This window comes from Schistocerca nitens, chromosome 11 (genome assembly GCF_023898315.1).
Source record: "Schistocerca nitens isolate TAMUIC-IGC-003100 chromosome 11, iqSchNite1.1, whole genome shotgun sequence".
In the NCBI taxonomy this organism is placed as follows: Eukaryota; Metazoa; Arthropoda; class Insecta; order Orthoptera; family Acrididae; genus Schistocerca; species Schistocerca nitens.
In genome coordinates, this window is record NC_064624.1 from 144983871 (window position 1) to 145008562 (window position 24692).

At 41.2% G+C, this 24692-nt stretch overlaps 1 protein-coding gene across 1 annotated transcript in view; it reads left to right on the plus strand.

The window, feature by feature from the left end:
* Positions 1 to 5409: 5409 nt before the first annotated feature.
* The window catches only part of LOC126212725 (neurogenic locus notch homolog protein 3-like), a 119470-nt gene continuing 100187 nt past the window's right edge, over positions 5410 to 24692 (plus strand). The window contains exon 1 of the mRNA XM_049940136.1: positions 5410 to 5587. Coding sequence (XP_049796093.1) covers positions 5410 to 5587 — 178 coding nt within the window. The remainder of the gene's footprint in view (positions 5588 to 24692) is intronic.

Below are 24692 nucleotides of genomic sequence, written 5' to 3' on the forward strand. Positions count from 1 at the left end.
ATAAGCTTTCACAATGGAAGGAATACTTACAGAATTTTTGATGAAAAGATTCTTTTTAGAACGAGAAAGGAGAGGAAACGGCGACACCACACAAATTATGTGGAAGAATATGACGACTGCAAATTTATATAATAGATTTGGTAGTACTATTTTTCGATCTCATGAACGAAACATGATACTATTTCTTAATATAAAACTTTCTGCTTGTAGTAGGCCTAATAGGCATTTGCTATTGATACTTCGTGAATTATGCTGTCATGTTACTTACGTAAGCGAGGTAAATAAAAATGATCATTTGTGCGAAAACAGTCTCACTTATTTGGTGTGTGTTACAATTGCAGCAATATTAGGAAGGGCAGTTCATTTTATCTAGCAGACAGTGGAAAAATAGACATAATCAAGTCGAAAAACCACACAAGTCTTGAGTACTACGCGTATTAACAGCTTTTACAGGATTAGAAGACGACATCTTGATTTTGCATATAGCAGACCGTTTGACGGACTTTTATGAGGTAATAGATTCTTTCACAGGAAGGAAGGCACGCCATGGAAATCTGTAGCAAGATTAGAGACAAAAAAATTCTGGGACCTAAGGATTAAAGAGATGTGTATTGTTTTGATGGTCTCTTATTTTCACTGTTTTTTTTTTTCTTCCTTAGGAGGAGGCAGGATGTGAAACCGAATGACTAGAAGCAAGAAAGGCACTAGAGGACATTTTATTTTCCACTGTCCTGAATATACGTTTGATGGCTTCCACTGCAAAATATACACGATCGAATTCCACAGAGCAAAATACAGTGACGTGTGATAGAAGAATGCTGTATGAAGAAGCGTGGCACTCCAGTTCAGTTTGGCATACTTAAGACCGAATAAGTTGTCTTACAAATCCTCGAACATATATATTTTATTCATCAAACCCTCGAGAAAGATGCGCATTTCAAAATGGACATACGTTTGAATAATTTAATCTTTTTAAATTTTTTACGTTATATCACAAACACTCGAGGTGGGGGGGGGGGGGGGGGAGGACGGGTTCCACTACGTTCCTGCCTCGCTCGCCATGTTGTAACTCTGGGAACTGAAACAGCCTCTCGAGTGCACCGCGCGTTGTCGGTGTGACGTAGGGAGCCGCCGACTCAGCGAAGGCGAGGCGCCGCATATCGCTTGTGAACCACTGCCCTCGACCGCCAGCAGTCGCTATCAAAGTTTATTTTTTCTTTTCTGAGAAGTAATTACTCACCAGTGCAGCTGAGCAACAAACAAACTGCGAAGAAGGGCGCTGCTCATGAGGAAAAAGACGTAAAGTCACTCTCTGTATGCAAATTTTATGATATGTTTAATATACAGTTCACGTCAAATTATATCGCCGTTTTCATTATACAGGGTGTATGAAAAAGAATCATCCGATTTGGCACGTCTACATTTTTGAAAGTAACAAAGATATAGGAGGTTGGTTCAGTAAGTAATGCCCCACATTTTTTCCTCAGAACGTATATATTGTTAAGACTCAGAATTTTGTGACAATATAATTCAACATGTCTTGTTCATGTCCTATTTTTCTGCGTAGTCTCCATCACGATCTTTGGCTGTACCCCAATGTTGTGGAAGAGCATGTACTACCCGCTGGTAAAAGCTCTTGTCCTGCGGGCGTAGCCAAGTTTTCACTGCATGATGACACTCTCGCCATCTTCAAAGTGTGTTCCCCGTAGAGAATCTTCAAGCGGCCCAAAGAGATGGAAGTTGGGGGGGGGGGAGGGGGGGGGAGGTCTGGACGGTAGGATGGATGCCACAGTGATGTACAAACCAGTTTGGCGATGTGTTCCCGGGTACTCATACTTATGTGCGGGCGTGCATTATCGTGTTGGATCAAGATTTCTGCTGGTTTCTTGTCCGATCGGACATGTCGGAAACGGTTCTTTATTCAGAGTCTTCAGGTATGTCAATGAATTGATGGTTGAATCCCTTGGCATCACATCTACCAGAATGACGCCATCACAATCCCAAAATACTGTCATCATGACTTTTCCGGCAGAGGGGGTTGTCTTGAATTTCTTCTTTTGTGGTGAATGAGGATGATGCCACTCCATCGACAGCCTTTTGTTTCCGGCGCCAAGTGGCGCACCCTGCTTTCGTCACTGGTAACGATCCGTGACAGAAAGGTCCCTCCGTCGGTCTCAAAACTTCAGATGAAATGGCTTTTCTTTTAATCTTGTGGTCCGCTGAGAGCATTCGTGCAACCAGTCGTGAGCACCTCTTTTCATATCCGAGAGTCTCGATCATTGCAGACGCACTTCCAGTGGTGACCGACAACTGTAGAGCCAATTGTCGAGTTGCGTTGCGCCGGCCGGCACGAATAATGGCTTCCCCACCACTCAGCATGTCTGGAGCAGTGGCTGTGACAGGACGTACCGAGCATAGCTGATCATGGAGTTCTGTTTCTGAATTTCCTGAGGCTGTAACTCTCTTTACCCATCGGCCAACTGTACTCCTATCAACTGCATCATCGCCAGAGACTGTACGCAAAATTTTATGGATGTTCACCCCAGTTCGTTTTCCTGTACACAAGAATTCAATAACATCATGCTGCTTGTAACGTGAGTCGTATGTAGACGCAATGTTGACGCTGTACTACGGCTCTGCCATCTGCCAGAACGGTTCGAAACTTCACCGGGCACAGAACAAACATAAAATGTGAAGCATCAACAAGGACATTTGTCTTTGTACATTAACGCATTTTCCAAACAAAATGTGGAACACTACTTACTCAGTGACCCTCGTACAATGAATATCTTTTTTTCATTAACGGGAAACTGAAAAAGTTTCTTTTTCATACCTTCTCGTAGGTGTTCAGTATGCTTCCTTTGACATGAATGGCAAATGTCAATCCGATATTCAAACTGTTGCTCACTGCAGCTAGCATGTCCTGAGTTACAGCCTCCACAGCTGTTGTCATGCGATGTCTCAGTTCACTCATTGTTGTTGGTAATGGAGGCAAATAAACACAGTCTTTTATAAACCCCCATAAGAAATAATCACATACAGTAAGGACCGTAGACCTGGAAGCCAGTAATGTAAGGGTGAATCATTTGGTCCATTGCGATCGATCCATCGTTCAGTAATCCTTTGATTTAAAAATTCCCGCACTTCCAATTGCAAGTGTGGCGGTGTCCCATCCTGTTGGTAAATGAAGTCGTTCGAATCAGTCTCCAACTGTCGGATAGGAACGCTCACAAGCATGTGGAGATATGTGCTTCCTGTAACAGAGTTCTCGGCAAAGAAACACGGACCGTACACCTTTGTGTGTGAAACTGCACAAAACATATTCAATTTTGGAGAATCCCTCTCATGTTGTACAACTTCATATGGTTCTTCCGTACCCCATACTCTCGCAGCATTACGGTCCACCTCTGCATTAAGTGGAATGTTGCCTCGTCACTTAACACTAAGGGTGGGAGAAAACTGTCACCCTCCATCTGGCTGAGAAGAAATTACGGAACTCCACACGTTGCTGCCTGTCGCCTTCACGATGGGCTTGCATTAGCTGAATTTTGTATTGCATCGAGCACAAACGTCGACGCAACACACGCCAGACGGAAATCGGGGGCATGTTGACTTGTCGAGCTGCACGGCGAACGGATTTCTGCGGACTCCTTCTGAAACTATGGCGGATGCTTTCGTCGTCTGTGTCACACACTCTGGCACGGCCCGGCGATTCGCCTTTACACAAACAACCTGTTTCTCGTTGTTCGTGCCATCGTCTAATGCTCTGTGCTGTTGGAGCATCCACACCATACCGAGTACGGTGAACAGCTATTACCGTCCCGCACTGCACAAAACGTAGAACACAAAACGCTCTCTGTTCTCTTTGCTAGTACTGAAGTGGGCGCACGTGACTGCTACCTCGCGGGAACCATGTAAAACTTGAGTGTTTTCTCTTTCCATCAGTACATTATTCACGCACATATCTCAAGTAACAGAATAGGTGCATTTTTATCGGGTCATCGTATTTTACACTTAGTTGATTGGAATCGAAAGAAGGTCGGAAAACTAGGAAAGTACTGCTGCTAGCGCAAAACGAAGCGTATGAGGAAGAGGAAGGGTTATTATATGCTGCTGGAATTGCAGATTGATCGGAAAGAATTTTACATTATTGTTAACTTCCTTGAATTTCTAGTTTGCGAGAATTTATTTTTCAAACGCGTTTATCTCGAAATGACTTTTTCTACATTGGCGTGCAGTCTAACTCAAAAAGTACAGAACCGATCATTATGAAATTTGATAGTATGATTATTTATAAAATTACGAAATGTTTCAACCACCGTGTGAGATGATATCATGGTTTTAAGGGTATTTTTCTTTGCTTAATTAGAGAAAAACAATCCTGAAAATCGAAGTAAATTGTTCCAACGCCTGCAGACATATTAATATTCATTATTTTCATCTGCACTGAGCTTCATATTCTTAGAAAATAAGCTATTAATGTAAAAGCAAAGACTTTTTGATTTCAGATGAAAATCGGAATGGCTGCACTGCACGCAATTGGAGAACTATACTCACAACCTTCAGCGGACATCACAGCCTAACTTTGTTAATTTTGGCTGAAATTATTGAAAAAAATTCACAAAAAGTGTTCGAAATATGAATTAAGTGGTATAAAAATTGTTTAAAATTCTAATTAAATCTTCCTACCCCAAAAGAATCTCGAAAATTCGGTGTCAAACTGCTTCCTCGTGTGGTTTCCCCCTCAATCACAAAATTATCGACAGTTTTGTACACTTTCAGGTGTGAACCCCTTCTCGTCCAACAGGAAGGATATAGAAAAGGCCAAGGACCGTTAGGAAGAGCGAGTGAAAGTAAGCAGTCAAGATCTTCTCAATTTTATAGCTCTACGAATGTAGTCATCAATTGTAGGGCGCATCGCTGGAACGAGACCACTGTCATGGCTGGACGTAGTGCTGACGGCAAGTGAGAGGCGCCTCCAGAGGGCGAGTAATGGTCTGTCCGGGGTGCGTATCTCGGAGAAGGAGAGGGAAAGGCGGCTGAAATGAGCAGCTCGTGATGGGCAAGTACGTCGCTGTGGGAATGCAGTCGGCTGAGGCTTGGAATGAACAGCGTCTGATGTGGCCCACGTGGCTTTCTGCTAGTGAGAGGTTCCAGCCACTCTGTTCCGCGATCGCTCATCTCAATCTCTGCAGTTTCGGTGTTCGTGCGATGATTGAAAGGAGGGACCGCATTTCGCGGTGAAACATTTTAGAAATACCGAATGCGTCACTTTGCATTACGATGCCAGTGTAGCCACTGGGTGACACGATACGCGACTTGAATTCACTTACTGGGTTTGCGTAAAAGCAAGATTTCTTAGTTCTTCGACTAAGAAGAGACGGGAAAAATACTTCGAATGTCAGACCTATGCAAGGGTTATCGTTGTCGGTGCGGAGGGGGGAGGGGGAAGGAGTGGGGGGAGGGAGGGGGTCTCGAGGAAAACTGCGGACAGAGTGGGTGGGAGGCGGCAGACCAGTCCAGCACAGGAGGCGAGTCTCGCTGCCGACCACCACTGCACTGGCTGCCGCGGCGCCCGACGTGTCTGGTGAGTCTCTACATACTCCTTCCATCAACGTACGGTAGGTATATACTGTGCGTGTTACTTCCCTCAATCTCCTGTTCTCAGTGTTGTCCACACTTAAAAGCGGCGGGTATGAAAACGGGGAAAAAGTAAAGTGAGACCGAGCTCTTTTTCTCTTTTCCCAACTATTTTCCTCTGCCTGTAGCGTGACAGCTCTTATTATGAACTCCTGCGTTGAGTCCTGTCAGCTATGATCTTTGGTAAATACTGATTCTTACAGCACAATGGAAATAATGGTGCTACTAGCAGTAGTTATTATTGTCCCGAGTTGCATGGTCTTGAAAGTGGTTTCAGAACGAATGTTGCTTTTGATGTATACTTGTCGGATCTAAATGACAACTGAAGCAGGCGAGGCTTCCGCAATGAAGTGGGACAAGCGTGTAACGGCAGTTGTGGGGAAGGCGGATAGTCGTCTTCGGTTCATTGGTAGAATTTTGGGAAGATGTGGTTCATCTGTAAAGGAGAGCGCTTATAAAACACTAATACGACCTATTCTTGAGTACTGTTCGAGTGCTTGGGATCCCTGTCAGGTCGGATTGAGGGAGGACATAGAAGCAATTCAGAGACGGGTTACTATATTTGTTACTGGTGGGTTTGATCATCACGCGAGTGTTACAGAAATGCTTCAGGAACACGAGTAGGAGTCTCTAGACGGAAGGAAGCGTTCTTTTCGTGAATCGCTACGGAGGAAATTTAGACAACCAGCATTTTAGGCTGACTGCAGTACAATTTTACTGCCGCCAACTTACATTTCGCGGAAAGACCACAAAGATAAGATAAGAGAGATTAGGGCTCGTAGAGAGTCATATAGGCAGTCATTTTTCCCTCGTTCTGTTTGGGAGTGAAACAGGGAGAGAAGATGCTAGTTGTGGTACGAAGTACCCTCCACCACGCACCGTATGGGGGATTGCGGAGTATGTATGTAGATGTAGATGTAGAAGTTTTCACTCCGCATCAGAGTGTGCCTAAGTTGAAACTTCCTGGCAGAGCACTTTCCCGCGAAAGGCAAAGTTCCCGAGTTCGAGTCTTGGTCCGGCACATAGTTTTGATCTGCCAGGACGTTTCAGGCGACAGTTGCTGGAACACTTCTACAGAGTGGTAATGTACGTAACATCTGTTTGCCAGCAGGAAGAAAGTCAGATGCTCTGGGTTCATATATGTTTTCACTAAACTAAGTAACAACATGGAGGAAATCTGGATGTTCACTTTATGTGCAGGCTGATTCCAGAACTTTACTCAGCAACGTCGTTCGAAACGACGACTATTTGGAACGCCTGCAGCCTTACGTGTGCAAGTACGTGACGTACACGATGCCACATATCCCAGTCACTAGATCGAATGGGGAGACCAATTTGCATGTCTCCTGCGCTCCCCTCATCGGACGCCTCTTAATGTTTCTTATCTCTTCTCATATCAACAACATCGTCTACATGACACGGTGTCTGTAGAAGTTGAGTTTCGTTAACACATGTTGCCGTAAAATTTACAGTCCGTCACTCAAGTTGGATGGCGTCACTTTATTTGATGTCACACTTTTGAGAACGTGTGTTTTGGTCCTGACATTAAATAATTTGTGCAATACTTAATCAGTTTATTACTTCCCATTCGCTCAGCCACCAAGTCGGTACACACTCAAGTTTTATATCAAAGTCTGCACCATTGCTGTAGTTCAAAGTCTCACTCTATTTCTCAGACGAAATAACTCTTTTATTTCGTACACATTCTCTCTTAGTGTAACGTATACCCGTGTTCTGTAATAACTATTGGTTCCTTCTCGTACTTCCCTTGTCTCCACACTTCTTCTTGATAATCATATATCGTTTCCGTCGATACACAGGTGAAATTTGAGTTCTTGGACCTTTTCTCTTTCCTTCTGTCTTCTGACTCCTCTGTCGATAATTTCGAAACAAATAATGGTCTCTCCACACATTTTTGTATTTTAATGCGACAGTGCTGGTGTGTTACTTTGCTGGCTACTTTACCTCTTCCTTAGTCCCTGGGTGCTCAAACTACTTCCACTGCCTGCGTGCTATAGTTCTTTTCCCTCCGACTATTACTAAACTCTCCTGAGTAAAATCATTACTTTCCCTACTAATAAAACAAGACTCTCCTTCGGCCCACCTTTACGTAACCACATCCCTGGTTCAGCTAACTCGCTTTCGTCTTTAAAAAATTTGCACAGGTTAAAATTCTCATATAGGACTAAAGTATTCCCTTTGACGCACGAAGCAATAGGAATTTTATACACACTGCGTTTAATTTAGTTTAAGATCTGAAATGCATACTTCTGTTGGCAGCAGGTAATTATTGCTTGTCTGAAACCTCACTTTAAAGTCGCTGGAAGGCGACATAGTTTTATGAGGATTAACAACAAGAGTGTGCCTTTTACCGATGTCTTTATGGGACCTCGCACGCCATTTTCCCCCATTCCGAGGTCAGTTTCATTCCGGCGACATCCTACGATTTCTGTTATGTAGGTCAGACTCCACCAATGGAGAAAGGATGCCATTTAATACTACATCTAATTGATTTCTCTGTAGAACTTTGTGGCCCTCACAGTCAAAGACTTTGGCAACTTCACAAAATATACAGCGAGATCTTTAATTTAGCTTACCTCGGCAATCGTTCAGTTTCTGAGATTCAGTAGTGTTTTCTCTATACAGAAATTTTTGCGAAAGCCAAACTGAGCGGCTGTTAAGAAGTTGTGGTCAGTCACACAAATCAGTATTGTATCCGAGCCACACTCTCATAGAGTTTTGAAAAGAAGAAAAGAAAGAGTCCTTCAGACTCTAATAGGTCTGTAACTAATTTCCAATATCTTCATTTTTCAAAATGGTTCAAATGGCTCTGGGGACTTAACATCTGAGGTCATCAGTCCCCTAGAACTTAGAACTACTTATACCTAACTAACCTAAGGACATCACACACATCCATGCCCGAGGCAGGATTCGAACCTGCGACCGTAGCGGTCACGGGGTTCCAGACTGAAGCGCCTAGAACCGCACGGCCACACCGGCCGGCATCTGCATTTTTGCAGATCTCTGTTTCCACACTTCATTGAAGTCTGTCAGGCAGTATGGCCCCAGTCATTAAATGATTAGATACGGACTTAATAACTTAGGACCAGATTAAAATAGAAATAAATCTATTGCGCCTGTACTGGGTTTGTTCCCACTTTGAAGAAGTAACCAGAATCGCTATAGCAGAGATTGACACGGTTGAGGGTCGGCCCCACATGGCAAGGAGGTTATGAGGGAGTTATTTATTTTAGTAGGTACCTACTACGAAAATGTGGCACTGATAAACTGTTTTTCATAATTTTTTAGTTTCTTGCCTAATAAATTGTGATCGCTTTCTCCACACATTCCCCATCCACAAATTTAGTAGCAATTGCCTCTTAGCTCAGATACTGGGTATGATTTTGGTAACAGCAGTTATAGCTGTATGGCGTGCTACGTAGCGACTACGATAGGTCGACCATTATCTGTAGAAGGCAAGGAAGGACTGAAAAGTGTACCTCTGAATGTTGATAAACTGAGGAACGAATGAGGTAATAAGTCCAGACGAATATGTTACACTGTGTCCAGAACACTCGTGATCAGTCTGCCATGCATGTATTGTCCAGGTATGTAAGAGTACTTTAGCATTTGTGTGTAATTGTTGTAGTAGTAATGCTAGTAGCAGTAGTAGAAGTTTTTTTTATTAGTAGATCACTTTTTACAGGCATATCGGACACGTCTTGGTATTACAATTTAAGAACGACAAGTGAACGAAATTCACTGATAGAGACATTAGAGGCTTATAGACGTAGAATGGAATAAGTGTGACAAGTAGTTAGCCGTGGCCTCATAGTAGGAATAAACCTAGCATTTACCTAAGATGATTTACGGATACCACGAAAATCTAAATTAGGGTGGGAGAATGAAGAGTGGACCATCCACCCTCCCGAATATCAGGCCAGTCGGTTAAAGACAGTGCTACCTCATTCGGTTTATCCCTTGCATACAATACTTCAGGCAGCAGGGTTCAAAATGGTTCAAATGGCTCTGAGCACTATGGGACTCAACTGCTGTGGTCATTAGTCCCCTAGAACTTAGAACTACTTAAACCTAACTAACCTAAGGACATCACAAACATCCATGCCCGAGGCAGGATTCGAACCTGCGACCGTAACAGTCGCACGGTTCCGGACTGCGCGCCTAGAACCGCGAGACCACCGCGGCCGGCAGGCAGCAGGGAACTCGGTTGGATGGGTAAGTAGTGGATGGCCAAAGTAAACAATCTAGCACGCAATACGAATTCATCAAACAAAGTCGACATCTAGAAAAATTACAGAAGTCGGTCATTAAAGAATTATGCATATTACATGATCACAAAATTTAAAGATACTTATTACTCTGAGGTCACCTAGCAAGATTACTCATACTTCACAGAGCAACAGCAGAGGTTGCTTCGAACTTTACACCGAGACAGCCATTTAGTTAAATTCAGACAGAATGAAATTATTTGTCAAAAAACGAAGGAATCATTAAGTGAAATTAAATGTATATGAAAACAAGGGAACTACAAGCATAATTCTTCCCATGGGCATGCAGCATTATTGTATGGTTAAATGATGATGGCGTCCTCTTGGGTAAAATATTACGGAGGTAAAATACTCCCCCATTTAGATCTCCAGAATTTAAGGAGATGGGACCTGGGTAAACTGACAGAACCAGAGGTTGTAGAGAGTTTCAGGTAGAGCATTAGGAGAGAAATACAGTAGATGAAGAGTGGGTAGCTTTCAGAGATGAAATAGTAAAGGCAGCACAGGATCGAGTAGGTAAAAAGACGAGGGCTAGAAGAAATCATTGGGTAACAGAAGAAATATTGAATTTAACTGATGAAAGGAGAAAATATAAAAATGCAGTAAGGAAGCAGGCAAAAAGGAATATAATGTCTCAAAAATGATATCGGCAAGAAGTGCAAAATGGCTAAGCAAGGGTACCTAGAGGAGAAATGTAAGGATGTAGAGACATATATCACTAGGGATAAGATATATGCTGCCTACAGGACAATTAAAGAGACCTTTGGAGAAAAGAGAACCGGTTGTATGAATATCAAGACCTCAGATGGAAAGCCAGTTTGAAGCAAAGAACGGAAAGTAGAAAGGTGGAAGGACTATGTACAGGGTCTATACAAGGGCGATGCACTTGAAGACAATATTCAGGAAATGGAAGAGCATGTAGATGAAGATAATATGGGAGATATGATACTACGTGAAGAGTCTGAAAGAGCACTGAAAGATCTACGTCGAAACAAGGCCCCATGTGTAGACAACCTTAAAATAGAACTACTGATAACCTTGGGAGAGACAACCCTGACAAGGCTCTACCATCTGCTGAGCAAGATGTATGAGACAGGCGAAATACCCTCAGACTTCAAGAAGAATTCAATAATTCCAATCCCACAGAAAGAAGTTGTTGACAGATGTGATAATTACCGACCTAACAGTTTAATAAGTCACGGCTGCAAAATACTAACAACAATAATTTACAGACGAATGGAAACACAACTACTAGCCGACCTCGGGGAAAATAAGTTTGGATTCCGTCGATATGTTGGAACACGTGAGGCAATACTAACCCTACAACTTATCTTGGAAGACAGATTAAGGAAAGGAAAGCGTATGACAATGTTGACTGGAATACTCTCATTCAAATTCTGAAGGTGGAAGGGATAGAATAGCGAAAGGCTGTTTACAATTTGTACAGATACTCGATGGCAGCTATATGAATTGACAGGCATGAAAGGGAAGCAATGGTTCGGAAAGGAGTGAGACAGGGTTGTAGCCTATCCCCGATGTTATTCAATCTGTATATTGAGCAAGCAGTAAGGGAAACAAAAGAAAAATTCGGAGTAGGAATCAAAATCCATGGACTAGAAATACAAATTTTGAGGATCGTAGATGTCATTGTAATTCTGTGAGAGGCAGCAAAGGACCTGCTACTGGAGTCGAACGGAATGCACAGTGTCTTGAAAGGAGGATACAATATGAACAACAACAAAAGCAAGACGACGATAATGAAATGTAGTTGAATTAAATATGGTGATTCTGAGGGAATAAGATTAGGAAAAGAGCAAAATAACAGTTGATGGTCGAAGTAGAGAGGATATAAAATGCAGATTCGCAATGGCAAGGAAAGCATTTCTGAAGAAGAGAAATTTATTAACTTCTGGTATAGATTTAAATGTGAGGAAGTCGTTTCTGAAAGTATTTGTTTGGAGTATAGCCATGTATGGAAGTGAAACTTGGACGATCAGTAGTTTAGACAAGAAGAGAATAGAAGCTTTCAAATGTGTTGCTACAGAAGAATGCTGAAGATTAGATGGGTAGACCACATAACTAATGAGGAAGTATTGAATAGGATTGGGGAGAAGAGAAGTTTGTGGGACAACTTGACCAGAAGAAGGGATCGGTTGGTAGGACATGTTTTGAGGCATCAAGGGATAACCAATTTAGTACTGGAGGGCAGTGTGGAGGGTAAAGATCGTAGAGGAAGACCAAGAGATGAATACACTAAGCAGATTCAGAAGGAGGTAGGTTGCAGTAGGTACTGGGAGATGAAGAAGCTTGCACAGGATAGAGTAGCATGGAGAGCTGAATCAAACCAGTCTCTGGAATGAAGACCACAACAATAACGAATGTATACCAGGCTTCCAGTGAAAGAAATTCATGGCACAGTAACCAATAGCAAACGATGTACTAGTTTCATAAATAACATAATCAAAATGTCTTAATCAACCTTATGGAGGCATTCTAGACAAGCAACGGCTGCAATAAAAGCTTATACTAATTACGTTTTCAATGTAACTTAGCCAAGTGAATTATTTGCGGAATATGACATCACTTTGACGGTATAATGGTCGGTCCGTGAGACAATTCCAAGTTTTAATGCATTTCCCAAAATCATGACAAAGCTCTCAGTTCAAACTGGCGAGTTAATGGCTACATTTATTATTTAACACAAACATACGGTCGATAGGTGGAAGGGCTGGCTGGAGTGGCCATACGGTTCTAGGCGCTACAGTATGGAGCCGAGCGCCCACAACGGTCGAGCCGGCCGCGGTGGTCTCGCGGTTCTAGGCGCTCAGTCCGGAACCGCGCGACTGCTACGGTCGCAGGTTCGAATCCTGCCTCGGGCATGGATGTGTGTGATGTCCTTAGGTTAGTTAGGTTTAGTTAGTTCTCAGTTCTAGGCCACTGATGACCTCAGAAGTTAAGTCGCATAGCGCTCAGAGCCAAAAGGTGGAAGGCTCCTCGAAAACACATACATTAGGCATGCTAAAAGCTGCCAAGTCTCGTCAGTAATTAATCTTGTGCCCAGAACCCAGCAAAACAGTTTGCTGATGTGGAGATTTAAATATGGACCAACAATTATAACTGTTGTCACACAGGCTAGCACACTGTGGAACTAATGTTTACGCTCCCTCGGATTCAGCAACTACGGTGGCCAAACATCCGCCACAAAGCAATGTTCTACACTTGTCCATTTAAAACAACTTCGTTATATTAAAATCGTGTGCCGGACCAAGACTCAAACTCGGGACCTTTGCCTTTCGCGGACGAGTGCTCTACCATCTGAGCTACCCAAACACGACTCACACCCCCTCCTCGCAGCTTTACTTCCGCCAGTACCTCCTCTCCTACTTTTCAAACCTCACAGAAGCTCTCCTGTGAACCTTGCAGAACTAGCACTCCTCGAAGTCTCGGTCCGGCACACAGTTTTAATCTGCCAGTTTTAATCTCCAAGTACCTACCGCGACTTACATCCCTCAGAATCTGCTTAGTATATTCATCTCTTGGTCTCCCTCTACAATTTTTACCCTCCACGCTCCCTCCAATAATAAATTGGTGATCCCTTGATGCCTCAGAACATGTCCTGCCAACCGGTCCTTTCTAGTCAAACTGTGCCACAAATTTCTCGTCTCCCCAATTCTGTTCAATACCTCGTCATTAGTTTTGTGGTCTACCCATCTAATCTTCAGCATTCTCCTGTAGCAACACATTTGAAAGCTTCTATTCCTTTCTTGTCTAAACTATTTTTCGTCCATGTTTCACTTCCATGCATGGCTACACTCCACACAAATACTTTCAGAAACGACTTCCTCACATTTAAATCTATACTCAATGTTAACAAATTTCTCTTCTTCAGAAACGCTTTCCTTGCCATCGCCAGTCTACATTTTATATCCCCTCTACTTCGACCTGCATCAATTATTTTGTTCCCCAAATAGCAAAACTCCTTTACTACTTTAAGTGTCTCATTTCCTTATCTAATTCCCTCAGAATCACCCGATTTAATTCAATTACATTCCATTATCCTCGTTTTGCTTTCATTGATATCATTGATATCATACCCTCCTTTCACGACACTGCCCATTCAGTTCAACTCCTCTTCCAGGTCCTTTGCTGTCTCTGACTGAATTACAATGTCATTAGCAAGCCTTAAGTATTTATATCTTCGCCATGGATTTTAATTCCTACTCCGAATTTTTCTTTTGTTTCCTTTACTGCTTGCTTAGTGTTCTTACAACTGTCATCTGAGTTCTGTAAAATTGCATATAGCCTTTCGCTATACTAACCCTGCCACCCTCATAATTTGAAAGAGATTATCCCAGTCAACATTGGCAAAATCTTTCTCTGAGTCTACAGATGCTAGTAACGTATGTTAGCCTTTCCTTAATATATCTTCTAAGATAAGTCGTAATGTCTGTATTAGCTCTTGTGTTCCAACATTTGTACAGAATCCAAACCTATTTTCTCAGAGGTCGCCTTCTACCTGTATTTCCATTCGTTTGTAATGAATTAGTGTTAGCATACTGCAGCTGCGATTTATTAAAATGATACTTCGGTAATTTTCAAACCTGTCAACACCTACTTTTTTTTGGATTACATTCTTCTTGAAGTCTGAGGGTATTTAGCCTGTCTCATACATCTTGCTCATCAGATGGTAGAGTTTTGCCAGGGCTCGCTCACCCAAGGCTATCAGTAGTTCTAATGGTATGTTGTCTACTCCTGGAGCCTTGTTTCCACTTAGGTCTTTATATGCTCTGCCAAAATCTTCACGCAGTGTCATATCCCCAATTTTTGAGAGGTTTGTATTCTTTTTTGCCAGCTTCATTTACTGTATTTTATATTTTCTCCTGTCATCAATCAAATTCAATATCTCTTCTGTTACCCAAGGATTTCTACTAGCCCTCGTCTTTTTATCTACTTGATCCTCTCCTGCCTTTACTATTTCGTCTCTGAAAGTTACCCATTGTTCTCCTACTATATTTCTTTCCCCCATTGTAATCAGTTGTTCCCCAATGCGCTCTCTGAAACTCTCTGCAACCTCTCCCATCTCCTTGAATTCCTACCGTTTTGCCATTTCTTCAGTTTTAAGCTACAGTTCATAACCAATAGATTGTGGTCAGAGTCCACATCAGCGCATGGAAATGGCTGGCAATTTAAAACATGGTTCTTAAATCTCTGTCTTACCATTACATAATCTATCTGAAACCTTTCAGTGTCTCCAGGCCTCTTCCCAAGTATATAATCTTCTTTCATGATTCATAAAGCAAGTGTTAGCTACGATTAAGTTATGCTCCGTGCAAAATTCTACGAGGCGGTTTCCTCTTTCTTTCCTTACCCTCATTCCATGTTCACCTACTACTTTTCCTTATCTTCCTTTTTCTAATGTCGAATTCTAGTCTCCCATGACTATTGCATTTTCGTCTCCCTTCACTATCTGAATAAATTCTTTTATCTCAGATTTCTTCAATCACTTCGTTGTCTGGGGAGCTAGTTGGCATATAAACTTGTACTACTGTGGTAGGCGTGGGCTTCGTGTATATCGTGGCTACAATAATGTGTTCACTAAGCTGTTAAAAGTAGCTTACAGCGCTCCTATTTCTTGTTCATCAATAAACCTACTCCTGCACTACCCCCATTTGTTTTTTTTTTTTATAACCCAGTATTCACCTCACCAGAAGTCTAGTTCCTCCTGCCACTGAACTTCATTAAATCCCACTGTGTATAGCTTTAAGCTATCCATTTCCCTTTTTTAATTTTCTAACCCACCTGCCCGATTAAGGGATCTGACATTCCACGCTCCGATCCGTAGAACGCCAGTTTTCTTTCTCCCGATAACGACGTCCTCTTTAGTACTCCCCGCCCAGAGATCCGAATGGGGGACTATTTTGCCTCTGGAATATTTTACCCAAGAGGACGTCATCATCATTTAACCATACAGTAAAGCTGCAAGATCTCGGGAAAAAATTCCGCTGGAGTTTCCCGTTTCCCCTTGCTTTCAGCCATTCGCAGTACCAGCACAGCAAGGCCGTTTTGGCTAGTGCTACAAGGCCAGGTCAGTCAATCATCTAGACTCTTGCAACAACTCAAAAGGCTGCTGCCCCTCTTCAGGAACCACACGTTTGGCTGGCCTTTCCACAGATACCCCTCCATTAAGGTTGCACCTATGGTACCACTATCTGTATCGCTGAGGCACGCAAGCCTCCCCACCAACGGCAAGGTCCATGGTTCAAGTGGGGGGAGGGGTGCGGGGGTCTGTAATAATACTACTTCGAAATACAGCAATGATTCACTTAAATCTTATATTTATTCATGTAACTCATTAATCCGTCTTTCGTAAGTGTTTATATTATTTTCGAGAATGGTTACAACAGAGAAATGGGCCACTAATTTTCTACATACATATACATTCTGCTTACCTCTCTTTAGTAGGGGTACACCTCTTGCCCGTTTTAAACATTCTGGATATTTCCCTGATGTGAAGAAATTCGTCCGTCATGTTTATTAAGGGAGCTTGTATATTCTCTGTGCAGTGTTTCAGTATACACATTGTTACTTCACCTAATCCTACTGACCTTTTATATTTTACTTATGCATAGTGTTACTAGCTTCTTGCTCTGATGATGTAGCAAGATAATTGCACTTATGACTTTTTGCAGCAGTTAGCAACGTTTTGTAAATCTTTTAGCAACTGCGTTAAAGATTTAATAATTGTGGTTCATTATGATTGTTTATAATGTAACCGAGGTACACAAGATCTGGAAGTACTTCTTAACAACTGCTGTTATTCATTGGTTTTTCTGAGACATTTTTTACTGATTTAGATGTTTTTCAAAAGGTCTTTTGAAAATCCAATTTAAGTGTTGAGAATTTAGACGATTGTACATTTACATTCGTTTTTCAATACACTTCATCCCAAGTTTGGTTTGTTGGTTCTTTTGGAAAATCTTGTATTATGATTTCTGATAATTGTGTTCCATAAACTTGCAATTTAGAGAATTCTCCATACCCGTTTTTACTGTTATTTGACAGAAACGCTCTGATAGACCAAGATCTTGTACAGCTATGTCACGCTTTTCCCTATCCATACTTTTGGCCACATGATCAATCACTGATGCCGTTATTGTAGTAACCATTGCTGTATTATTGACCAACAGGGATATCCCAAAATTCTGAACGATATTTGTGAGGATGCTACTAGTTTCATTTATGATACCTGTGTATATGTTTATGTCTTTACGCAACAACATGTAGACTATTGTACTTGCGATTTTTGCAACTACTTCTGTTAATTTATTGAGAAAATGTCCACACTCTCTCCAGGAGATTGAGACAAACCAACACTGTTTAATTTCTTGGCGTTATGTGGTCCTGTCCATGCAATAGTCAATAGATCAGAGAGTTTTTCTTCACTTACCGTACTAAGGTCATTCTTGCTTCAAACTATGATCCTTTTCTGAAATATATACGTGACTCTCCGCCATTTGAAGTAGTCATACAATAAGAGTGTCCTTTCATGCACCGACAATACTGCATATTCGATTTTTGTGTCTCTTGACAAACGCTCAGTAATGCGCAGTTCAACGACTAAACTCAGCTTCAAATTTTTACATTTTATTTTATATCTAATGCATGTTTATATGAATGATTGTTAAGTTTGTGATGTGTCCTGTATTGCTTTTATCAATGGTCTCTTTTTCCTTACGACATGTAGAAGATGTGTTAGAATCTGTCTTAAGTGTCATTGATTGAGAATTTTTTAATTTGTTGCAGATAGTATTTAGGCAGGGAAACCTGTTGTGTGGATTTATCCTAGCAAAGACCTATTTCTGCTGCCAGTGTCATGAGGTGTTTCACAACGCATCTTATTGCCCGAGGTCCACCTGCTCTATGTTCATGAATCAGCTGTACCAATCTTCTCGTCCCAGTTCTGTTTAGGTGTAGGGTACGCCTAGCGAAGCCCAATCTATTGATAATGCTGGCAGCCACCAGAGGCAACATGTGCAAGGTCGTCTGATATCAGTGCTGTCTCTAAACCCACATTAATCCACTTCACAGCATCACTGAGCTGTAGCCATGGTCGTTAGTCCGAATACTGCCTGCTTCGATGCTGCTCTGCACGCTTATATCTCCTGTGCAAAACTCTGCCTCTCGGGATAACTTCTCTAACCTACATTTGTTTAGGTCTGCTTACGATATTCAGTATTAGATTTCCTTCCGAAATGTCCTATCAACGGATTTCTTCTTTTATTCAAGTTGTGACGTAAATTTCTTTTTCTTGCAGTTTGATTCAGTAACTCATTATCTGTTATTCTATCTACCCATCTAACCTCCAACCTTCTCCGTTGCACCACATTTCAAAATCTACTATTATATTCTTGTCTGAACTATTTATCATCCACGTTTCACTTCCACTCACGGCTGCACTCGTAGCAGATACCATTAACTAACACTTAAACTGATATCAGATCTTAATAGATTCCTCCTTTTTAGCAATTCCTTTCATGATGTTCCAATCTGCATTTTATATCGCACCTACATGGGGAATCAACAGTCCTTTTCCTGTCCGAATAACAAAGTTTTGCAACTATTCTTAGTGACCCATCTCCTAACTTAATTCTCTACTCGTCACTTCATCTAATTCGACGAAATTTCAGAATTATTGTCACACTTTTATTGATGTTCATTTTACAACCTCTTCTCAGGCCTATATCCATTATGTTCAACTGATCTTTCAAATCATTTGCTGTCTCTGACATAATTAAAATTTCGTCTGATAACCTTAAATTTTACATTTCTTCTACATTATTTTTTTTCCTTTATCAATTTGTCCTAGGTTTCTTCACAGGACGATCAATGTGTAGATTTAATTACGTACGCTGTAGGCTTCAAAGCTACCATTTCATGTTCTGTGACACTTATAACTGCAGTCCAGTTTCTGTACAAGTTGTAGATAAGGTTACATTTCCCTATTTATCCCTAATACAACTAGAAACTGTAAACGGAGAATTCCAAATCTACAACGCTTCGCCCTTCAAATGATATACGATACATTGCTTCTAGAAGAGGAGAAAATTCTTTTGCATACTCTACATAGAAATGTACTGACATTCTGTCAGGTCCAGTGGCTATTCCTCTGTAGAGAGATTTCAGTTATTTCTCTGTCCAGTGGACATTTATTTGGAAACAAGGTTTACTATGCCAGCTGTTATACCTCGTTTCGACGCCATTGTAGTCCGTAGTGTCAGGACATATGGCTTTAGTGCTTTAGCTGATTTAACAGAAGGAAAAAACTACTTAGGATTTTGTGTGAAGTCAGCATTTAGATTTTAACTTTCAAATTCGTTGAATCATGCAGGTTATTGTCTTTTGTTTACAGGACTTGCAAAAAAGTAGAATAGAATGGCTTCGTTAAATAATTTATTTTTCCAATTATTAAGTTCTGTGCTGAGAATAGAAAAGGTTATATTTCCTTCTTTGTAAAGAATTCGTGAATGTACGTATAAAAAAATTTCCTGTTCCATGTCCAAATTCTAAACTGTATATTTTATTTACAAATGAGTCTCCTCCGTATCTTCTGGCAGCGGTGTCTGGACGCCGCAAGGCCAGAATATCAGACCTACACTACAGGCCAGCTCGCCTTTATGTGTCACAGAGGTTGGTCGCACACCGACGTTTTAATACGCTGGTGTGCAGATGAGAAATGATTCATTTTTCTAACAATTTATGGGCTGTTTGGTGGAGTACTGATAAATGACTGGTACAAATAAATCAGTACAGGTAATAACGTTAACTAACGCAATAGCATTACAGTTCAACGTTCATGAATGTTTATTGATATTAATGAAATATCAGTGAATGGTGATCTCACTTCAGTGTGGATTCAAAGCAAAGCCATTAACAAATAATCATAAATAAAGTGCAGAAGTGCAGCATAGACGCAAAACATGTGCATGCAGATCTTTTTTTATCAAAGCAGTATAAGATTTGCAGACAACATTGTTGTGGCGGCAGAGAGTGCAAGAGAGATGGAACAAATGTTAGATGACCTAAACACAAAATTAGAATGACAGGGAATGAAGATTAATAAGAAGAAAACGAAAAGCGTGGTAACTGGAGGAAAGGGGAGAAAATGCCATATGTAGATAGGGGATGAGGAAATTGAGCAAGTGAATAATTACTTGGGAAGTGTATTTATGGATGATATGTATGGCTCAACAGAAATTAGGAAAAGAATTGCAATGGCAAAAGAAGGATTCAAGAGGAAACAGAAATTACTTTGCGGACTACTAAACAAAGATCTGAGGAAAAGACTTGCCAAATGTTACATCTGGAGCATTTCACTGTAGAGTGCGGAGACCTGGACATTGAGGAAGGAAGATGAAAGATGGAGGCACTAGTGAAGTGGATATGGAGAAGAACTGAAAAAGTGAAATTGGACGGCCAAGTAAGGAATGAAGAAGTATTGAGAAGAGTTGGAGAAGAAAGAAACATGCTGAAAGTCATAAGAAAGAGAAAACTGAACTGGATTGGACATTGTTTGAGGAGGGACTGTTTATGGAAGGAAGGAATAGAAGGAATGGTGGAGGGAAATAGGGAAAGAAGAACAAAATTATATCAAATGCAGGACAATATCAAAGGAGACAAATATTCAGAAATGAAAAGACTGGCAATGGGCAGACAAAAGTGGAAGAGAAATAATTCAAAATCCAAGACCGCTCAATTACTGTTTACTGAATAACGGGTTTCAACACACTACAGGTGCCATCATCGGATCTGAATGTAGCTTAACATTTATAAACCATTTGGATATAACGGTAAATAAGGCAGACCAGCTGATATAAAATCATTGTGACAAAAAAAATTAAAAAACCAACTGCTCTCGTGGTCATTCTTTTCCATCAGATATGTAGTTTTATCTTGTGACTTCGGTTTTACATATCTGATGGAAAAGAATGACCATGAGAGCAGATGGTTTTAGTTTTTTTTGTGACAATGATTTTATACCAGCTGGTCTGCCTCATGTATCGTTAAATAAAAATGGATTACAAATGTCAAGCTAGATTCAGATCCAATGATGGCACAAAGGTTACCCAGTAAACAGGTTACCCAGTAAACAGTATTTATGTGATCTTGGCTTTTGAATTATTTATACAACAGAGTGATCGCCCGACTACGCACTGTGTGTTCACTGCAGAAAAGTGAAAGAGGCTTAACCAACGACAAGACCTTCTTTAAGGCAGAATACCATACTACTTTGTACAAACATTTCAAGAAACTTTGTTCCTTTACAGAACACGATACCAAACATCGTTCACTGCTCATCATCACAAACGACCAATAACATCAGCTGTAGCAAAATAATCTACAAGGTGACAATATTGAACTATATGAGAAAAATCATAAATTGGTCACAAACTACCAGGCGTGCACGCACTTTACTAGTCACGTAAACGTCACTACAGATATTCGAATTTAGCTCATGACATGTTCGATACGCCTGGCATCATTCGCGATGATGTGGTGCAAACGAATAGCGAAATTCTGCAGGACACGCTGAAGTGTCGCAACATCGATGCTGTCGATGACCTCCTGAATGGCTGTTTCCAGCTAAGGAATGACCTTGTCGTTCTTGATGTACATCTTATCTTTCATATGGCCCCACAAAAAGGAATCGCATGTGTTCAGATCCGTACAATATGGCTGTCAGTCGAGGTCCATGCCAGGGGCCCCTAGGTATCCCAGAGGCAGCATGCGGTCCCCAAAATGCTCCTCCAGGACATCACTCTCCTGCTTCGATGGTGTCGAGCTCCATCTTCCATGAACCACATCTTGTCGAAATCAGGGTCACTTTGGATATTGGGGATGATATAATTTTTCAAAACCTTCACGTACCTTTTGATAGTCACCAAAGGAGTATCGCACCGACTGCTATGTCACCCGGTGAGGGTTGAGAGATTTCTCGATCGCTGAATGCGGATTCTCAGTCCACCAAATGCGCCAGGTTTGCTTCTCGATGAACCCATTAAAATTAAAGTGTGCTTCATGGCTAGACCAAACCAAACACATGCACGTACTAATCCCCATCACCCTCATCTGCCAACCGTGCACTTTTAACGCAAACCGTTGATAAGTTATGGCGATTTCATTTCATATACTTGAATAATTGTCAACCTATAAGTTCACTTCTGTCTTCATTCTCACAAGCACGAAGCTAAAGTTCCAACAAGTGTTCCAAAATAAATTATCTGACTGTGTTTAGGGTCCTTCAAATCCTGCACGAAGTGAAAGTGTGGGCAGAGCTCAGTAAATTAAGGGAAACCCACACTCCACACCCAGAAATAGTTCGTGCTAAATCGCACGGCTATATTGCAGAGCAGATCTCTCTTCAGATTTACCGGAACGACCTTCCAAGCCAGCAAGCTGCCGAAACTCGAACGACGAAACACCATAGAACGAAAGAAACGAAAGAAGCATAGACAACACGCGCAATGATTCACGCTCACTCTGTGGCGTCACGTATCACGGACACGACGTTTAATTCTGAGAAATATTCACATTTAAGGCTGTCCTACGTACGTACTTTACATTAAATTCAAAATAATTAAATTAAAAATATCCTTACATATCACGGTCATTTTGTGTTCACTCAAAACATGAGAACTGCAATATTGCATAAGTAGTTGTTGTTGTGGTCTTCAGTCCTGAGACTGGTTTGATGCAGCTCTCCATGCTACTCTATCCTGTGCAAGCTTCTTCATCTCCCGGTACCTACTGCAACCTACATCCTTTTGAATCTGCTTAGTTTATTCATCTCTTGGTCTCCCCCTACGATTTTTTCCCTCCACGCTGCCCTCCAATACTAAATTGGTGATCCCTTGATGCCTCAAAACATGTCCTACCAACCGATCCCTTCTTCTGGTCAAGTTTTGCCACAAACTCCTCTTCTCCCCAATCCTATTCAGTACCTCCTCATTAGTTATGTGATCTACCCATCTAATCTTCAGCATTCTTCTGTAGCACCACATTTCGAAAGCTTCTATTCTCTTCTTGTCCAAACTATTTACCGTCCATGTTTCACTTCCATACATGGCTACACTCCATACAAATACTTTCAGAAATGACCTCCTGACACTTAAATCTATACTCGATCTTAACAAATTTCTCTTCTTTTGAAACGCTTTCCTTGTCATTGCCAGTCTACATTTTACATCCTCTCTACTTCCACCATCTTCAGTTAATTTGCTCCCCAAATAGCAAAAGTCATCTACTACTTTAAGTGCCTCGTTTGCTAATCTAATCCCCTCAGCCTCACCTTATTTAATTCGACTACTTCCCATTATCATCGTTTCGCTTTTGTTTAAGTTCATCTTTTATCCTCCTTTGAAGACACTGTCCGTTCCATTCGGCTGCTCTTCCAGGTCCTTTGCTTCTGAGAGAATTCCAATGTCATTGGCAAACATCAAAGCTTTTATTTCTTCTTCGGATTTAAATTCCTACTCTGAACTTTTCTTTTGTTTTCTTTACTGCTTGCTCAGTACATAGACTGAATGACGTTGGGGATGGGCTACAACCATGTCTCACTCCATTCTCAACCACTGTTTGCCTTTCATGCCCCTCGACTCTTATAACTGCCATCTGGTTTCTGTACAAATTGTAAATAGCCTTTCGCTCCCTGTATTTTACCCCTGCCACCTTTAGAATTTGAAAGAGAGTATTCCAGTCAACATTGTCAAAACCTTTCTCTAAGTCTACAAATGCTAGAAACGTAGGTTTGCCTTTCCTTAATCTTTCTTCTAAGATAAGTCGTAAGGTCAGTATTGCCTCACGTGTTCCAGTATTTCTACGGAATCCAAACTGATCTTCCCCGAGGTCGGCTCCTACTAGTTTTTCCATTCGTCTGTAAAGAATTCGTGTTACTATTTTGCAGCTGTGGCTTATTAAACTGATTGTTCGGTAATTCTCACATCTGTCAACACCGGCTTTCTTTGGGATTGGAATTATTATATTCTTCTTGAAGTCTGAGGGTATTTCGCCTGTCTCATACATCTTGCTCACCAGATGGTAGAGTTTTGTCAGAACTGGCTCTCCCAAGGCCATCAGTAGTTCTAATGGAATGTTGTCTACTCCCGGGGCCTTGTTTCGACTCAGGTCTTTCAGTGCTCTGTCAAACTCTTCACGCAGTATCGTATCTCCCATTTCATCTTGATCTACATCCTCTTCCATTTCCATAATATTGTCCTTAAGTACATCGCCGTTGTACAGACCCTCTATATACTCCTTCCACCTTTCTGCTTTTCCTTCTTTGCTTAGAACTGGGTTTCCATCTGAGCTCTTGATGTTGCATAAGATATTAACAAAAATGTAAATCATATTCAAGTAAGATCTGTACACACAAGAATTATGCTACTTAAAGAAATAGGATTATGTATCGCTCATGTCAGAGGTGCGCCCATCTGCCATTTGTTCATTTATTCTCTAAGACGTTACATAAAATGTATCTTTTACTTTTTTATTTAGTATTTTCACTAACGCCCATTTTCATCAATCAGTAAACATAGGCTGAAATAGCATTCAACATTAATTACGGTATCACCATCAATTATGATTACGCATGCAACTAAATAACTCAAACTAACTCTTTATTACGTGCAGCTGCGGCAAGTTCAGAGTACTGGCACATCTATACAACCGTACTGCTACAAAATAGAGCAAGTTAAATACGTGAAATAT